The 18415-nt window shown below is 44.7% G+C and overlaps 1 protein-coding gene across 1 annotated transcript in view; it reads right to left on the bottom strand.

Moving 5' to 3' along the window:
• Positions 1–18415, bottom strand: part of LOC115466151 — a 168293-nt gene that overhangs the window by 44278 nt on the left and 105600 nt on the right. Inside the window, exons 18-19 of the mRNA XM_030197264.1 lie at positions 7546–7644; positions 3798–3953 (exon numbers count right to left, since the gene is read on the bottom strand). Of these exons, the coding sequence (XP_030053124.1) occupies positions 3798–3953; positions 7546–7644 (255 nt within the window). The remainder of the gene's footprint in view (positions 1–3797; positions 3954–7545; positions 7645–18415) is intronic.

The raw sequence follows: 18415 nt of genomic DNA, 5'->3' as shown, positions 1-18415 counted from the left end.
AGTGAGAGAAAGACACTGACTCTGAGAGAGTGTGTGTGTGTGAGAGAGACAGTGTATGTGTGACAGAGATACCTCCCCCTCTCTCTGTGGTCTCAGGACCCCCTGTTCCCCTCTGGTATGAGGTCCCCCTCCCCCCTGTGGTCTCAGTATCCCCTCCCGTCTGTTCTGAGGATCCCCTCCCCCCTCTGCGTGGTTGGCAGCACCGTGCGAGTGTGTGTGTGTGACACAGAGAGAGTGAGACTGGGTGTGAGTGTATCTGTGAGAGAGAGAGTGTGTGCGATTGTCTTCTGTCCCCTGCCCCCCTCGAGTCACCGTGCAATTTTCCTATCTCCCATGGCCCCCCCTCCAGCCACCCAGCGATTCTGGTGTCTCCCCTGCCCCCCCTCGAGCCACCCAGCGATTGTCCTCTATCTGCTGCCCCCCCTCGAGCCATCCAGCAATTCTCCTGTCCCCTGCCTCCCCCTCCAGCCACCCAGCGATTATCCTCTCTCCCCTACCCCCCCTTCCAGCCACCCAGCTATTCTCCTCTGTCCCCTGCCCCCCCTCCAGCCACCCAGTGATTGTCCTGTGTCCCCTGCCCCCCTGTAGCCACCTGTTGATTCTCCTGTCCCCTGCCCCCTCCAGCCACCCAGCGATTCTCGTGTCCCCTGCCCCCCTGCAGCCACCCAGCTATTCTCCTGTGTCCCCTGCCCCCCTCCAGCGACTGTCCTGTCTCCCCTGCCCACCTTCAGTCACCCAGCGATTGTCCTCTGTCCCCTGCCCCCCCTCCAGGCACCCAGCGATTGTCCTCTGTCCCCTGCCCTCCCCTCCAGCTACCCTGAGATTCTCCTCTGTCCCCTGACCCCACCCTCCAGGCACCCAGGGATTCTCTTCTCCCCTGCCCCCCTCGAGCCATCCAGCGATTCTCCTCTGTCCCCTGCCTCCCTCTCCAGCTACCCAGCGATTATCCTCTGTTCCTTGCCCCCCCTTCATCCACCCAGTGATTGTCTCCTCTCCCCTGCCCCCCTCCAGCCACCCTGCGATTTTTGTCTGTCCCTTGCCCCCGCTTCAACCACTCAGCGATACTCCTTTCTCCCCTGCCCCCTGCAGCCACCGTGCGAAGTTCGTTCCCTGAGTCCTCCTGCAGCCTTGTGATTCTCCGCCCTCGACGTCTTCGCGTTTTGACGCAAGGGCGGGGCCCGCCCTCGATGTCATCGCGTTTTGACGCGGAGGGGCATTGACAGATGGGGCTTTTCGAGATGACACCACTTCGAATGCTTCAGTGAGTAAAGCCAGAGAGAGTCAGCTTCAGAACGTTGGAGGTGCGTTTTATATAGTAGATGTTATGAGAACCCGTAATTCCATTTTTAGTATAACAGGTCCATCACTTTGAAATGGGTGGTCACAATATTTAAGGGTTGAAGCTTCATACCAAGCTTTTTGGAAGGGTGTGAAGACCTTCCTATTTAAAAATGCTTTCGGACTGATATGTTAAGCAAACCAGCAGATACAGACTAGTGGAGTCAACTAGGACCTGGAATACTAAACATGGAGGGGCATTTTCAATATAACATTTAAATCCAAATAGAGATGTTTTGCTGAAAACATCTAAAAAAAAAAAAAAAAAAAAACCCCATCTAGCTCACAGCCATAATCAAACCAGAAAAACATCTAAATTTCTGGTTCAGTTATGACATTCAGATAAATGTTTTTATACTCAAAATGTCCATATGTAAGTACCATTTTCGAAAACAAAATGTCCCAGGGAAAAACGAAAAACAAGCCATAGAGATGTCTGTCCGACAGCATTCCTAGTGAACTGGTCACACAGACATCCCTGCAGTGCAGAGGAGCAGCCTAGTGGTCAGTGCAATGGACTTCGCATAAAGGGATCCAGGTACAAATCCCACCTAAACCCCTTCACGTATTATATTGTGAGACCTCCAGGAACAGAGAAAGCCTACTGAAACTAAAAGTCCATCACTACAATGGTCCTCAGGCTTGCAGGTCACTTATATATAGTTCTATGTTCCAGGAGGACTAACATATTTGTACTGAAATTAAAGAGTTAAAGTGGAAACTGAACCTGAGTCTCGTTGTTCACTGTCCACTGCACTGACCACTAGGCTACTTCATCCACTTGTTTGCTGCTTTCTTAGGAATGGCCATAATATCTGGAGCTGTCATAGAGCCTGGTATCTACTGTCACATCTTTGGAGGGCAGGTGGGAGGGGGGGGGGGTCAGTGACTACTGGGGGATGTCATACAGCCTTAATCCCTCCAGTGGTCAGCTGATCAGTTAGGGCACCTTTTTGTGACTTGGTCGTGACTGAAAGAGGTCCCGAAAAACCCTTATTCACACCCTTGTTACTTCTCACTGGTCTTCCGCTCAATCATCTTTCTCCTCTCCAATCTGTCCAGAATTCTGAAGCTCGACTTATTTTCCGCCAGAATCGCTATGCCCACACTAGCCCACTTCTCAAGTCTCTTCACTGGCTTCCTGTTCTCTTCCGTATACAGTTCAAACTTCTCTTACTGACCTTTAAATGCATCCACTCTATGACCCCTCGTTACCTCTCCTCTCTCCCTACATTCCTCCCCATGAACTCCGTTCTCTGAGCAAGTCTCTCTTGTTGTCCCCCTTCTCCTCCACCGCTAACTCCAGACTTCGTTCCTTCTATCTTGCTGCACCTTATGCCTGGAACCGTCTTCCTGAGCCCATACGTCTAGCTCCATCTCTACCTGTTTTTAAATCTATGCTGAAGGCTCACCTTTTCACTGCTGCCTTTGGCTCCTAGCCGCTACTCATTTGCCCTCCTCCTCCCCTATTCCTCCTTACCCTGTAATTCCCTTGCCCGTAATGTCGTCTGTCTGTTTTACCTAGATTGTAAGCTCTTTGAGCAGGGACTCTCTATGTCAAATGTTCAGCGCTGCGTGCGTCTGGTAGCGCTATATAAATGTTATTAGTAGTAGTTTAAATAAACACATACTTCTTTTTTTGGCCTGGACCTTTTTTTCTGTTCCCTTATCGCTGAAATAGTCCAGATTTTAAGCCAGCCCAAGTCCTGTCCAAAACATGCCTGCAAAACGCCCCCCTTGCAATTTAGACTAACTACGGAGTAAAACGTCCCAATTCTGAGTTTCGAAAATCACAACAAGACGTTTTTGCGAGAAAATGTCCATCTGCTGCTTTGCGCCGCTTTTGAGACTCAGTATGGCTACTCTTATGCGCCGCAATCTGTTTAATTGATATAGGATGCAAGTTTCATTGCCATATTTGGGGTGGGAAGGAATGTTTTCACTACATTTTTTTTCCATTTGCTTGTTGACTTACCACCTGCAGAATGCTATCAGGCAATCAAAAGATGTCTAGATTCAATGGACCCTTTGATTTCTTCATTCAATATAATCAACCATGTAATTATGAAAGTGTGTGAATACTAGTGAAATGCTTCACAGTAACCAGGGAAAATGTTTTCTTTACAATGAAAAAATGAATTAAGTCCAACTATTACTGCAACAACTTCATCAAAGACCATCCAGTATAGCAGGCAATCTAGAGGTTAAGTCTTTCAAAACACGTCAGAATTTAAAGAAGACGCCATCATTTCTAATGTTTGGAGAGCACTCGGAGGTTCCTGTAAATTGGAGGCTCCGTTTGTTCTCACTGATCTATTTCTCTAGCATTGAATTGCTACGCAGATCAAATTATGCAGACCAGAGCAATGAAAGGACGTTTTAATGCTGACTGGAAGGAACTGAAGCTCGAAACTCAGTAAGAATGAACACCTGCTGTATAATCTGTATGGGCCACTTACCAGCCTGCACTGTGTCACACTTGTTTCTCACATTTGCTTCCTGCACCCGGTCACTGGCTGGGGTGTTCACCGTGGTGAAGCGACTGACGGATCCAGTCTCAGCAAAGTCACTAACCACCTTTTCCATTCCACTAAGGGCAGAGTAGGAGGAATCCACTGCAAGAGAGGAGACACTGCAGTCAGTATTGTAAGTGTCGGGAAAGATGCTGCAGTCCAGTGGTGTAACATCATTTATCACTCTTAGAAAACCAGCTTGGTGTAATAGGTAACCAGGGAGTCGCCTCTTAAATTAGCTGTATACTCAGGCACATCAGGTTATTTTTTCCTGACAAGTTTTCTTTTTTTATTAGATCTCTCTTTTCCGCAGTCTTGGATCAAAATTTGTGGACTTGAGTAATATTTCTTTATATTTGGATTATCGGTGTATGATTTTTTTTGTTTATTATTATTTTATTTTTATCAGTTTGCTGTACAAGTATTTACTTGGCTGATATTTGTAAATTGCATAAAAAAAAAAAAAAAGAAAGATGACAAGCTTGGATCAATCAGGAACAAATGTCCTGATTTCAAAATGTGATTATTCGGCTCTGCTAGAAATAGAGTGGCATCTACAGCATTAAGGGAACATGGACTTTGGCAGAGTCCAGGGATCTTAAGCACTTTCCATAAACACGGTGCGAGACAAACAGCTCCAGCTGACTTCTTAGATATATCTTCCACACACAGAGACACATGGAACACTGTTGATTTAATCTTTACACTGTTTTCTACAGGGCCTTCCATTTCAAAAGGATCCCAACAATCACAGAAATGTTCAGGCAGAAACATTCCCACAGGGCCTTTTATTCCCAAAGCATCCCAGTGACTACAGAAACACTTATACAGAAATATTCACAAAGAGCCTATCAACCTAACAGGAATCCCAATAATCATAGACATGGTCGTAAATACATAAGTACTGTCACGCTGGGACAAACCAAAGGTCCATCAAGCCCAGCATCGTGTTTCCAACAGTGGCCAATCCAGGTCACAAATACCTGGCAAGATCCCCAAAAAGTTCAATACATTTTATGCTGCTTATCTCAGAAATAAGCAGTGGATTTTCTCCAATTCAATTTAATAATGGTCTATGGACTTTTCCTTTAGGAAGCCGTCCAGACCTTTTTTAAACCCCGCTAAGCTAACTGCCTTTACCACATTCTCTGGCAACAAATTCCAGAGTTTAATTACACGTTGAGTGAAGAAACATTTCTCCGATTCGTATTAAATATACTACTTTGTAGCTTCATGGCATGCCCCCTAGTCCTAGTATTTTTGGAAAGAGTAAACAAATGATTCACATCTACCCGTTCCACTCCACTCATTTATTTTATAGACTTCTATCATATCTCCCCTCAGTCGTCTTTTCTCCAAGCTGAAAAGCCCTAGATGTTTCAGCCTTTCCTCATAGGGACGTTGTCCCATCCCCTTTATCATTTTCGTCACCCTTCTCTGTTCTTTTTCTAATTCCACTATATCTTTTTTGAGATGCGGTGACCAGAATTGAACACACTAGTCATTTTATTTGGGGCCTTTCAACCCGACAGACACCGAATGGTCTACAGAAATATTCACAGAAGACCAGTTACTCCAGCAGCATCCTAGCTACCATGGAAATACTCAAACATTCACACAGATTTGTCCAGTTTAACATCATCACGATGACCGTGAAAATGCTCACACAGAAAACTTCATTATAGCCTTTTGATCCAACACTTGCTCTTACACAGTAGCGTACCAAGGGTGAGGGGGTGGGGGCAGTTCGCTCCAGGTGCAGGTAGAAAGGGGGGGGGGGGGTGCATGGAGCAATCGTGCAAATGTCAGCTCCGCCAGTCCCCTGCCCCCTCTGATGTTACTTCCTGTTCTGGCAGAACCGATAGCTGTGTGACTGCCCTGTGCACTCCCTTGCTAGGAGAAACAGTGGTGGGGGTGATGCGCTTTTGGGTGGCAAGCTAGATACGTCACTGCCCTTACAAACTACCCATCCAACACTATGTGACTACGTAATCTATAGCAAAACTTATACAATGAATTGATAAGAGGCTATTTCTTCTTACTGTGTGTGAAACACTGTCTATGTCCCAGTTTGGAAATCCTGTTTCATCTAGTTCACAAGCGAAGAACAAATTGCATTATGAGGTGGCAAACAAAATACACCTGATCGTCACAATTTTTTTTACAAAAAACAAAAACCCAAGAGGAAGATGTTATCAAAGAGGAGACTAGGCATAGGGTCTCTTATAGCGCCAGTTATTCCAAATCTGTGCCAAATAATGTCATTTTTATCATGTGTTAAACCCACATTGGAAAGGTACGAACTACTTAAAAAAAAAAACCAATACTTTATTTGCTCATATTCAATCATGCTCACAGCTATAATACCAAAATATTCACAGTGCAAACATCTGCACAAAGCAAAAAGTGACCACTTAATCTGCAGCACGCAGGACTTGGCGCTCACAGCAAACAAAACATGTATGTTTAAACAAGTTTCTTTTTTTTTTTTTTTTTTTTTTTTACTGGACTTGAGTATAACTATTTTCCTGTATTGCTACAATGTTTCTTACTACATATTTGCTTGATAATTTTACTTTTCTGTACACGTTTTACTTGGTTGTAAAATTCAAAAAGCTAAACAAAGAAAAGTTTCTTTTGATAGATGATTTGTGACCGTCTTTATACCCCGGAAGCAGGAAGCAAGCCAAAACGCTTTTGTTTGCTGTGAGCGTCAGGTGTGACATTTAGCTTCAGTGCCGAGTCCTGCGTGTTACAGATTAAGTGGTCACTTTTTGCTTTGTGCAGATGTTTGCACTGTTTTTATTCTACATGTGAATATTTTGGTATTATAGCTGTGAGCATTATTGAATACTAGTAAAAAAAAGGCCCGTTTCTGTATGTAATGAAAAGGGCGCTAGCAAGGTTTTCCTCGGAGTGTGTATGTTTGAGAGTGTGTGTGAGAGAGTGAATGTGTGTGTGTGTGTGACAGAGAGAGTGTGCGCCAGGGTCCCCCCTCCCTCTGAGTGTCAGGATTGTCCCCCTCCCTCTGAGCGTCAGGGTTGTCCCCCTCCCTCCCAGTTTCAGGCCCCCTTGCTACTACTCACGCAGCGCCAGCTCTCATTTCCAGCCACTGCTGCTTCTCCTGTTGAGCAGCAGCAGCCGCTACAAAAACGAAACAACCAGAAATGTTTTTAAAAAGCGAGTGCGGCACCGCAGGCAGCCATCAGGCATTGGCTGTCGGCTCTGCATGAACCATCTTTCTCCTTCACATGGCAACTCATATTTCCATTGACCTTACCTTCAACCTACCACAGCGTTAACACTTGGATTGCAAGAGTTCGCTGAATATTGTAGACTACCTTACGCTTGAGACTCACCCATATGTATGACTGATTATATCCTGCTTGTCCCATGGAGAAAGTGAATTTGCTTGCCTGTAATGTAGGTTCTTTGTGGACAGCAGGATAAAGTCAGCCACACAACCCTCCCACCTCTCCTTAGGGTGAAGTTGCCCTTAAATGTAGCACTAGGGAGGGAGTATTCACATATACCCAGGGAGTTGTTTCTGGGCTTTGGGAGAGAGGATCTGGTCTGCAGTCATTGGGATAATGTCAACGCACACGTGTGGTTGATTTAGCCAGCTGTCCACAGGTTACAGGTAAGCAACTTCACTTTCTCTGTCTAGAGTCCCCAGTGGAATAAATGCACTTACCTATCCCTGGAGGTGTGTACAGTACAGTTTGAATATGCTGTCGGTGATGGATGTCATTTGCATTGCTTGCCAACTGTCTCGGTGAAGCCTGGCACAAACCTGGAAGATGAAGCAAGCAATATTTTCATACCCTCACTGTGTGTACTGGATATGAAATACTACACAATGATATTATAGGTGAAACAGAGCATGATCAAAGAAAACAACCATACAACCAATCCTGGCCGGTGGTTGGCAGAAAACTGGCCCTCGCACTGGCCAGTTTAAGGTTTCTGCAGGCTACCAGGCCTCTCTGAAAGAAAATCAGCCAAGCCGACCGAATACCAGCCAATAGGAAACCCAAATGATCCATTCATCTCTGTATAGTTCTTCTGTGTTTGTCACATAAGGGCACTATGAGGCGTATTTTCAAAGCACTTAGACTTATAAAGTTGCATAGAAATTTATGGAACTTTGTAAGTCTAAGTGCTTTGAAAATATGCCTCTAAGGTAATACACTGCAGCTAAGATATAACTTCACTGGCCAGACTGATGTGTCTGCATGGAAAAGAGAAGAACTAAACAGATACAGAGAAAGGATAATGGTTAAAGCTCATCAGTGTGAAGAGATGGTTAAGAGGAGATGTGATTGTATTATTTAAGAGGGTAAACAACCTGCTCTTATTTATATACTAGCCGTTAAGCCCGTTAAAACGGGCGCGTATTGGAATGTTTTTTTTCCCAAGGCCCCCCTCCCGTTGCAGCTGCAAGGCCCCCTGCCATCCTCCTTCCCTGCCAGCTCCAAGGACCCCTCTGTCCCTCCCTCCCAGCTCCAAGGCTCCAGTCCTCCCCCCTTCCCAGCTGCAAGGCCCCCTGCCCGCCCTCCCTCCCTCCCAGTTCCAAGGCCCCAGGCCCTCCCCCCCCCAGCTCCCAAGGCCCCCTTCCCTCCCTCCCAGTTCCAAGGCCCCCTGCTCTCCCTCACAACTGTAAGGGGCCCCCTGCCCTCCCTCCCAGTTCCAAGGCCCCCCCCCGTGCCTTCTTCCCAGCCAGCTGGAAGGCCCCCTTCAGTCCAGCCCTCCCAGCTCCAAGGCCCCCCTCCTCCTGAGACCTCCCATGTCCCCTCCCCCCCCAAGGTAGCCGCTACCCGCCCCCCCACCCCGGAGTCGCCCCCGCCTCCCTTCACCCGGCCCGGGCCCTCTCTTCGTTATTCAACTTACAGCAGCGCCAAAACAGCAGCAAGCAGCAGCTCCCGTTGGCCTTCCTTCACTGCCTGTGCCTCGCCCTTGTGTGACGTCACGTCGGCGAGGGCGGGGCACAGGCAGGGAAGGAAGGCCGACGGGAGCTGAAGCTGAGCTGCTTGCTGCTGTTTCGGCGCTGCTGTAAGTTGAATAACGAAGAGAGGGCCCGGGCCGGGTGAAGGGGGGGTGGTGGCGACTCCAGGGGGGGGGGGGCGGTAGCGACGTCAGCGGTTCCCTCCCTCCCCTTCCGCGCAGTTTCCCTCTCTGTCCCGCCCCCCCTCCCCCCGTCATCACGTCTTGACGCTGGGGCGGGACAGAGAGGGAAGTCTCTACTGCGCATTTGCAGGTGAGTCGGTCACTTGCCATTTATAGGTTTGATTTCATCTCTAGCTTTACACAACTCTAGGATGAGGGAATGTGGCTGGAAAATTTGGTCAAGACTTTTAGCACATAAAGTTTATTTTAATGCACAGATAAAAAAAAAAGTACATGGTATACACAACAGCTGATTAATCTTGACAATGTTTCAACTGACTGCCCGCATTAGGGGTTATTTATATTTGTCTTTTTAGAGGCTTACAACTCTAAAACCCACTTGTCTAGGGACCCAGCAGAGCAACTATTCCATATTCCATACAGTGGAGAGTAACCACCCAATTACTCGGCATTTAAGATATATTCATAAAGCCACTTAAGGAAGAGCAGACCAATTGCCCTAAAAACAGAAACTGATTTGGCCAAAGGGAGTCATGCTTGTAACACCCAGGGCAGCAAGTGAAATGCGATCTTACTCATTCAGCATCAGCAGGGGCTCTGCTAGCCTGGATATTGTGTTTTAGAGTTATGAATCACTATGGAGAGGAGAACTGATAACCCCTGATGCAAGCAATCAGCTGAAACATACAACAGGAGATTAAGCTGAGATGACCATATGTCATATACATTTTTTTATTGCACACTAGAATATTTCTTTTTATTTGTTTGGTTTTATTTATTTTTTTTTAATATTTTTACTTAGTTTCAGAAATTCATTGTAAGTATGTTTATTTGTGGAGCCTAATGTCTTATTAAAATTAACACCTGTTGAGCACCTAAATTCAGACACTTAAAAAAGTAGTTGGAACCAAGTCAAGAAAATGAAGTTAGGACACAGTCTTTAGCTTAGAAAATCAACAGCTTACCTAACTTTAGGAACCTATACTTAAAGCTAAATGCCTATACTTGGAAGGAAGTGTTTATACGCAACTTGAAAAACCGAAGGTCGATAAAACCATGGCACCGGACAGGATCCATCCTAGGATATTGAGGGAGATCAGAGAAGTTCTGGCGGGTCTCTCTTAAAGATTTGTTTAATGTATCTTTTGAGATGGGAGAGGTTCTGCAGGACTGGAGAAGAACGGATATGGTCCTTCTTCACAAAAATAGGGACAGAGAAGGAGCAGGAAACTACAGGCCGGTAAGGCTTACTTCAGCCATTGGATGCTAGGCTGCATAGGAAGAGGCACAACCAGCAGAAAAAAGGAAGTGTTGATGCTCCTGTACAAGTCATTGGTGAGACCCCACTTGGAGTACTGTGTTCAGTTTTGGAGGTTGTATCTTGCTAATGGATGTAAAAAAAACAACAAAAAACTTGAGGTGGTTCAGAGGAAGATGACAAAAATGGTATAGAGCTTGCGTCAAAAGAAGTATGAGAAGAGACTGGAAAACCTCAATATGTATACCCTAGAGGAAAGAAAGGGCAGGGGAGATATGATACAGATGTTTAAATACTAAGGTATTAATATAGAAACAAATCTTTTCCAGAGAAGGGCAATCAGTAAAACTAGAGGACATAATTTGAGGTTGTGGGGTGATAGACAGGAGTAATATCACAAAATTCTTTTTCACACAGAGGGTGGTTGATTCCTGGAACGCCCTCCCGAGGGAGGTGGTGTAGAAAAAAATGGTGAACACTGCGGATCCCTAATTAGAAAATGAATGCTATAAAAATCAAAACTTAAATGGCTGCTATGTGCGTTGATGTGTTGAGTGGTATTTAGATAGCGACTCCAGCTGTGAAGAACTAAGGCCAGTGCCAGGCAGATTCCTACAGTCTGTATATCATATAGTGGCGTAGATTTGACCCTGGACCCCCCTGCCGACGACCCTCTCGACCCCCCCTCCCCGCCGCCAACCCTCCCCCCGCAGCCGCCTACCTTTGCTGGCGGGGGACCCCAACCACTGCCAGCCGAGGTCCTCTTCTGACGTCCAGACTCACAGAAACAGAATGAAGCCTTGCGCCAGAAGAAGAGGACCTCGGCTGGCGGTGGTTGGGGTCCCCCGCCAGCAAAGGTAGGCGACAGCGGCGGGGGGAGAGGGTTGGCGGTGGGGAGGGGGGGTCAAGAGGGTCATCGGCAGGGGGGGGGGGGTCAAAGTTGTTGTTGTTGGTGGCGGCGGCGGGATTGGCAATGGCGGGGGGGGGGGGCTAAAATGTGCTCCCTCACCTCGGGCTCTGGACCCCCCTCCCGCCGAAGTCTGGCTATGCCCCTGATCTCATATATGACAAAACAGAGTGGGATGGGTTGGAGAGGGCTTTGATGGCAACTCCAGTAGTTGGAACGTAAGGACAGTGCCAGGCAGACTTCTACAGTCTGTGTCCCAGAAATGGCAAAGAAAGACCAGGATCAAGTATTTTATACCACATTCATTTTTGGTTTTTGGACAAAATAATAAACTAGAAAACTACATAGAAAACTTCAGACATAGGGTGAAATCACAACTTTCCAACAAAATAAAATTCTGTACAACCTGTCTCCACCAGAAAGGGGAAAGGGAAATGGGACTTGATATACTGCCTTTCTGAGGTTTTTTGTAACTACATTCAAAGCGGTTTACATATATTCAGGTACTTATTTTGTACCAGGGGCAATGGAGGGTTAAGTGACTTGCCCAGAGTCACAAGGAGCTGCAGTGGGAATCGAATTCAGTTCCCCAGGATCAAAGTCCACTGCACTAACCACTAGGCTACTCCTCCACTAGCAACATTCCATGTAGAAGGCCACGCAGGCTTCTGCTTCTGTGAGTCTGACAGGACGTCAGACCCACAGAAACAGAAGCCTGCGCGGCCGCATTGCTGATCTGCAAGAGCAGGCTTCTACATGGAATGTTGCTAGTGGAATAGCAACACTCCATGTAGAATCTCAAATAGTAGCAACAGAATCTCAATAGTAGCAACATTCCATCTAGAATCTCAAATAGGGAAAGGGAAATGGGACTTGATATACTGGCTTTCTGAGGTTTTTTGTAACTACATTCAAAGCGGTTTACATATATTCAGGTACTTATTTTGTACCAGGGGCAATGGAGGGTTAAGTGACTTGCCACAAGGAGCTGCAGTGGGAATCAAACTCAGTTCCCCAGGATCAAAGTTCACTGCACTAACCACTAGGCTACTCCTCCACTCATTCCACCAATAAGAGCCAACCTCATCAGTGATGTCACAATGGCCAATGGCTTGATTGCCCGATACTTGGCTCACTTCTGATATTGTGATGTCATAAGGGAAAGGGGGAAAGGGAAATGGGACTTGATATACTGCCTTTCCGAGGTTTTTTGTAACTACATTCAAAGCGGTTTACATATATTCAGGTACTTATTTTGTACCAGGGGCAATGTAGGGTTAAGTGACTTGCCCAGAGTCACAAGGAGCTGCAGTGGGAATCAAACTCAGTTCCCCAGGATCAAAGTTCACTGCACTAACCACTAGGCTACTCCTCCACTTGCCATAAAAAAAAAACTACAGAATAACCAAAATGTTACCATCAAACCTGTAGACAAAGGATTCTCTGTAGTGATTATGGACACACAAAGATACATTGAAGGACATAGACAGCTTTCAGACAACAAATACTACAGGAAACTAACTGAGGAACTCACGCAGGATTATACAAAACAGCTGAAAAACATTATCAAAACACTTCCAAAGCAAGTACAGCCACATCTAAAAAAATTCATTCCAAACCATCCTTCTGTGGGCACTTTCTACATGCTACCTAAATCCATAAACCTGTAAACCCTGGCAGACCAATCATATCTGGTATTGGCACACTTACAGAGGAAATATTTGGACTTATAGAGGGGATTCTTAAACCATTTGTGCACAAGATAAACAGTTTCATAAAAGACACCAAAGACTTTCTGAATAAATCAAGAAAACATCAAGCAGCTACCACCGGCTGTTCTTCTGGTCACAATGGATGTAGAAGCTTTATACAGAAACGTTCCCATGCAGATGGCATAGTTGCATGTGATAAATTCCTAAAAACATCCACCCCAGACCACCAATACTCACTGGAAGCCATTACAAAATTAATCAAATTCATTCTAACTCACAACTATTTCTGTTTTAACAATGATATCTGTCTGCAAATCATGGGCACCCCAATATGCTAACCTCTTCATGGCAGAACTGGAAGTGACCCTTGCTCTTCCTGAGGATGCCATTGTGCATGAGTCATGCTACCCTTTACATCCAGCTTTTAGGGGCACACTATTTTAATTGCATTACATTAGTTTACAGATTAATACTCATACTATCAAGATATAAAAAGCTCTTCTAAAATTGAGGCTTTGCACACTCCAGAGCAGGAACTTTAATATTCCCTTATCTCTTATTTGTCCTGTTTGTCTGTCCTAATTAGATTGTAAGCTCTGTCAAGCAGGGACTGTCTCTTCATGTTCAAGTGTACAGCACTGCGTACATCTAGTAGCGCTTTAGAAATAATAAGTAGTAGTAGTAGATGTTTTTTTAATACATATCAAACTAAACCCTTAAAATACTACTGGTATATTGATGATATTTTCATGATTTGGACTGAGGGAGAAGAGACTCTCAAACAAACACCTCAAAATCCTGACTGATTCCTTCAAACAAAAAGGCTACAACCCCAAAATAATCTCCAAGAATATTGCTTCTTCTATTAAACTCCTTAGAGAAAACCTACTGCAGTACAAAGAGGAGAGAGCCACAGAGAGAATCCCTCTTGTAGTGACATACAATCAAGAGCTAGGAAAATTGAGAAGAATCATAAAAGATCTACAGCCACTACTCCAGGTGGATGAATTACTGAAAGTGATATTCCCCCCCTCCGAAGGGACACCACCTTGTAGTGGTAGAGGGGCTTCTGTGTTTCAATGACTCAGAGGACTATGCTGAAGGGTTACCCATATCAGACAGGCCTCTGAGGAGAAACCAGACAAAGAGTGTCCCAAACTGGGAGAGTGGTAAGATGGCAACCTGAAGTTCGTATGCCCAACGGCCCAGCTGCCTCTGAAGTGTCATCTTCTTTACGTAAATTTCCTCTCTGCAATTGCAGTTACCTTAACTGAGAGGAAGGGGACAACCGGCGGTCAGCCGCCGATGGCCAGCGTTTTGTCCCCTGAGCAGCAAGTGCGGGACCGCTGCGCGACAAACTGCCCACAGATGAAAGGGTTGGCGAGTCCTTTGATTAGCACTGGTGAAGGAGCGTTGACGCTCTTGGACCTGGAAAAAACAACTCCATTGCTCCCGAATTATTCAACCACCATGTCCAAAGGAGTGGAGGAGTGAGTTAGAGGCATATGCTGAAATGGAGGAAGTTTACAGCAGAACCTGAATCGGCGGAACCACTCCTAAACACCTGAGAGAAATCACCTTGGAGTTTTTGGCTTCCTTGGAGGTTACATTGAATACCATCTGGAAGGCACTTCAGGACCTAACGGTGGCAGTAAATAATTTTGTTTCAGATATAATTTTATTAGAGTTACATGGATAATTTAACTGAACCCTTTGAGAGTGAAAAATTGATATAACAAATGATTCTACACGAGCAAGAAGTGGCTATGATTTTGAAAATGATAATAGACCAGAAACCTTGAATAATAAAATGAACATTATTATAGATGATTAATATTGAGATTATTGTTTTTCCCAGAGTTCCGGGTATGACTCCTAAAGTTTTCCTCAGAAATATTTCCTCAATTATTACTTTAAAAGGAGTGAAGCCTGTGAAAACTGGGATTTTATTTATTTATTTTATTTATTTGTAGCCCACATTTTCCCACCAATTTGCAGGCTCAATGTGGCTTACATTTGCCGTAATGGCGGTTGCCATTTCCGGGTAACAGAATTAACATATGGTATTACGATAAAGTGCATACATACATGGAAACATACATGGAACATAACATATATGGAACAGATCATGGTACTTATATACACCGTGTGCATATATACATGGAAAAGAAGAATAGATTATGGTATTGCATGAGGTTCCTGAGTAATAAATTGGATTGTAGCATACATTAGGTCATAGACTAAACCTTATGCTGAATAGGGACTCTCTATAAAGTGGTATTGCTTGATCATTGATATCAAAGAGGTTAATCAGTCATGTGATAAGAGATTGGTTTTGTATAGATTGTGTATAGTATTATTATTTAGTATCTAAGATGGATGTTTGTGGTATGCCTTCTTGAAAAGATCTGCTTTTAGTAGCCTTCGGAAGATGGATAGGTCTTGTGTTGTTTTTATGGCCTTCGGTAGTGCGTTCCATAGCTGCGTGCAGATGTATGAGAAACTGGTCGCGTATGTGGATTTATACTTTAGCCCTTTACAGTTAGGATAGTGGAGATTGAGGAATGTGTGTGATGACCTTTTTGCATGCCTAGTAGGCAAGTCTATAAGGTCTGACATATATGTCGGAGCTTCTCCGTGAACGATTTTGTGGACCAGGGTGCAAACTTTAAACGCAATTCGTTCTTTTAGTGGGAGCCAGTTTAGTTTTTCTCTTAGGGGTTTGGCACTTTCGTATTTCGCTTTCCCAAATATGAGTCTGGCCGCTGTGTTTTCAGCGGTTTGAAGCTTCTTAATGATTTGTTCTTAATCAGTGGGATTTGAATTAGAGACTTAAGTATATGTACTGTTAAATAACTTCTGGTTTTTAAAAGAGAAAGAATGTAATCAGATGTATTATTTCTAACTAATATTGGACAATAAGTATGTTTTCAATGAAATGATTTGACTATACACCGTATTGGCCTTGAAGAAGCCAACCAGATGATCATGTAAATGTAACATCGGGACACGCTACAGAGATACAATTCCTTGATGAAATCAAGGACAGCTTTATGGAGCAACTGGTGCAGGAGCCGACGAGAGAAGGAAAAATTCTAGACTTGGTCCTTAGTGGAGCGCATGATCTGGTGAGGGACGTTATGGTACTGGGGCCGCTTGATAACAGTGACCATAATATGATCAGTTTTGACATCGACCTTGAAGTAACTGTATACAGAAAGTCAAATACGTTAGCGTTTAACTTTAAAAAAGGAGACTATGATAAAATGAGAAGAACGGTAAAAAAAAAACTTAGGGGGGGCAACAGAGAGTAAAAACTGTACAACAGACGTGGACGCTGTTCAAAAATACCATCCTAGAGGCCCAGGCCATACATATTCCGCGAATTAGAAAAGAAAGACGGAAGTCCAAAAGACACCCGGCCTGGTTGAAAAGTGAGGTGAAGGAAGCTATTAGGGCTAAAAGAAACGCCTTCAGAAAATGGAAGAAGGAACCGTCTGAAAATAACAAGAAACAGCATAAGGAGTGTCAAAGCAAATGCAAGGCGCAGATTAAGAAGGCCAAGAGGGAGTATGAAAAAAAGATAGCATTAGAGGCAAAAAAAACATAGTAAAAAATGTTTTCGGTGTATTAAAAGCAGGAAGCCGGCAAAAGAATCGGTTGGGCCGCTGGATGACCGAGGGGTAAAAGGGGCGATCAAGGAAGACAAAGACGTAGTGGAGAGACTGAATGAATTCTTTGCTTCGGTCTTCACCGAGGAAGATTTGGGTGGGATACCGGTGTCGGAAATGGTATTTCAAGCGGACGAGTCGGAGAAACTTACTGACTTCACGGTAAACCTGGAGGACGTAATGGGGCAGTTCGGCAAACTGAAGAGTAGCAAATCTCCTGGACTGGATGGTATTCATCCTAGAGTACTGAAAGAACTGAAAAATGAGCTTGCGGAGCTACTGCTAGTGATATGCAACTTATCCTTAAAATCGAGCGTGGTACCGGAAGATTGGAAGGTGGCCAATGTAACGCCCATTTTTAAAAAAGGCTCCAGGGGAGATCCGAGAAATTATAGACCGGCGAGTCTGACGTCGGTGCCGGAGAAAATGGTAGAGGCTATTATTAAAAACAAAATTACAGAGCACATCCGAGGACATGGATTACTGAGACCAAGTCAGCATGGCTTTTGTGTGGGGAAATCTTGCCTGACCAATTTACTTCAATTCTTTGAAGGAGTGAACAAACATGTGGACAAAGGGGAGTCGGTTGATATTGTGTATCTGGATTTTCAAAAGGCGTTTGACAAGGTACCTCATGAAAGGCTACAGAGGAAATTGGAGGGTCATGGGATAGGAGGAAATGTCCTATTGTGGATTAAAAACTGGTTGAAGGATAGGAAACAGAGAGTGGGGTTAAATGGGCAGTATTCACAATGGAGAAGGGTAGTTAGTGGGGTTCCTCAGGGGTCCGTGCTAGGACCGCTGCTTTTTAATATATTTATAAATGATTTAGAGATGGGAGTATCTAGCGAGGTAATTAAATTTGCTGATGACACAAAGTTATTAAATCGCGACAGGATTGTGAAAAATTACAGAAGGACCTTACGAGACTGGGAGACTGGGCGGCTAAACGGCAGATGATGTTTAATGTGAGCAAGTGCAAGGTGATGCATGTGGGAAAAAAGAACCCGAATTATAGCTACGTCATGCAAGGTTCCACGTTAGGAGTTATGGACCAAGAAAGGGATCTGGGTGTCGTCATCGATAACACACTGAAACCTTCTGCTCAGTGTGCTGCTGCGGCTAAGAAAGTGAATAGAATGTTGGGTATTATTAGGAAAGGTATGGAAAACAGGTGTGAGGATGTTATAATGCCGTTGTATTGCTCCATGGTGCGACCGCACCTTGAGTATTGTGTTCAATTCTGGTCGCCGCATCTCAAGAAAGATATAGTAGAATTGGAAAAGGTGCAGCGAAGGGCGACTAAAATGATAGCGGGGATGGGACGACTTCCCTATGAAGAAAGACTAAGGAGGCTAGGGCTATACAGCTTGGAGAAGAGACGGCTGAGGGGAGACATGATAGAGGTATATAAAATAATGAGTGGAGTGGAACAGGTGGATGTGAAGCGTCTGTTCACGCTTTCCAAAAATACTAGGACTAGGGGGCATGCGATGAAACTACAGTATAGTAAATTTAAAACAAATCGGAGAAAATTTTTCTTCACCCAACGTGTAATTAAACTCTGGAATTCGTTGCCGGAGAAAGTGGTGAAGGCGGTTAGCTTAGCAGAGTTTAAAAAGGGGTTGGACGGATTCCTAAAGGACAAGTCCATAAACCGCTACTAAACGTACTTGGAAAAATCCAAAATTCCAGGAATAACATGTATAGAATGTTTGTACGTTTGGGAAGCTTGCCAGGTGCCCTTGGCCTGGATTGGCCGCTGTCGTGGACAGGATGCTGGGCTCGATGGACCCTTGGTCTTTTCCCAGTATGGCATTACTTATGTACTTATTGTGGAATAATGAATTAGACGAGTAATATCTGGGGATAATCAGGTTAATACCACA

The sequence above is a fragment of the Microcaecilia unicolor genome, chromosome 1 (assembly GCF_901765095.1).
Source record: "Microcaecilia unicolor chromosome 1, aMicUni1.1, whole genome shotgun sequence".
In the NCBI taxonomy this organism is placed as follows: domain Eukaryota; kingdom Metazoa; phylum Chordata; class Amphibia; order Gymnophiona; family Siphonopidae; genus Microcaecilia; species Microcaecilia unicolor.
Note: the sequence above shows the minus strand (reverse complement) of the source record. Positions and strands in the feature narration are given on the sequence as shown.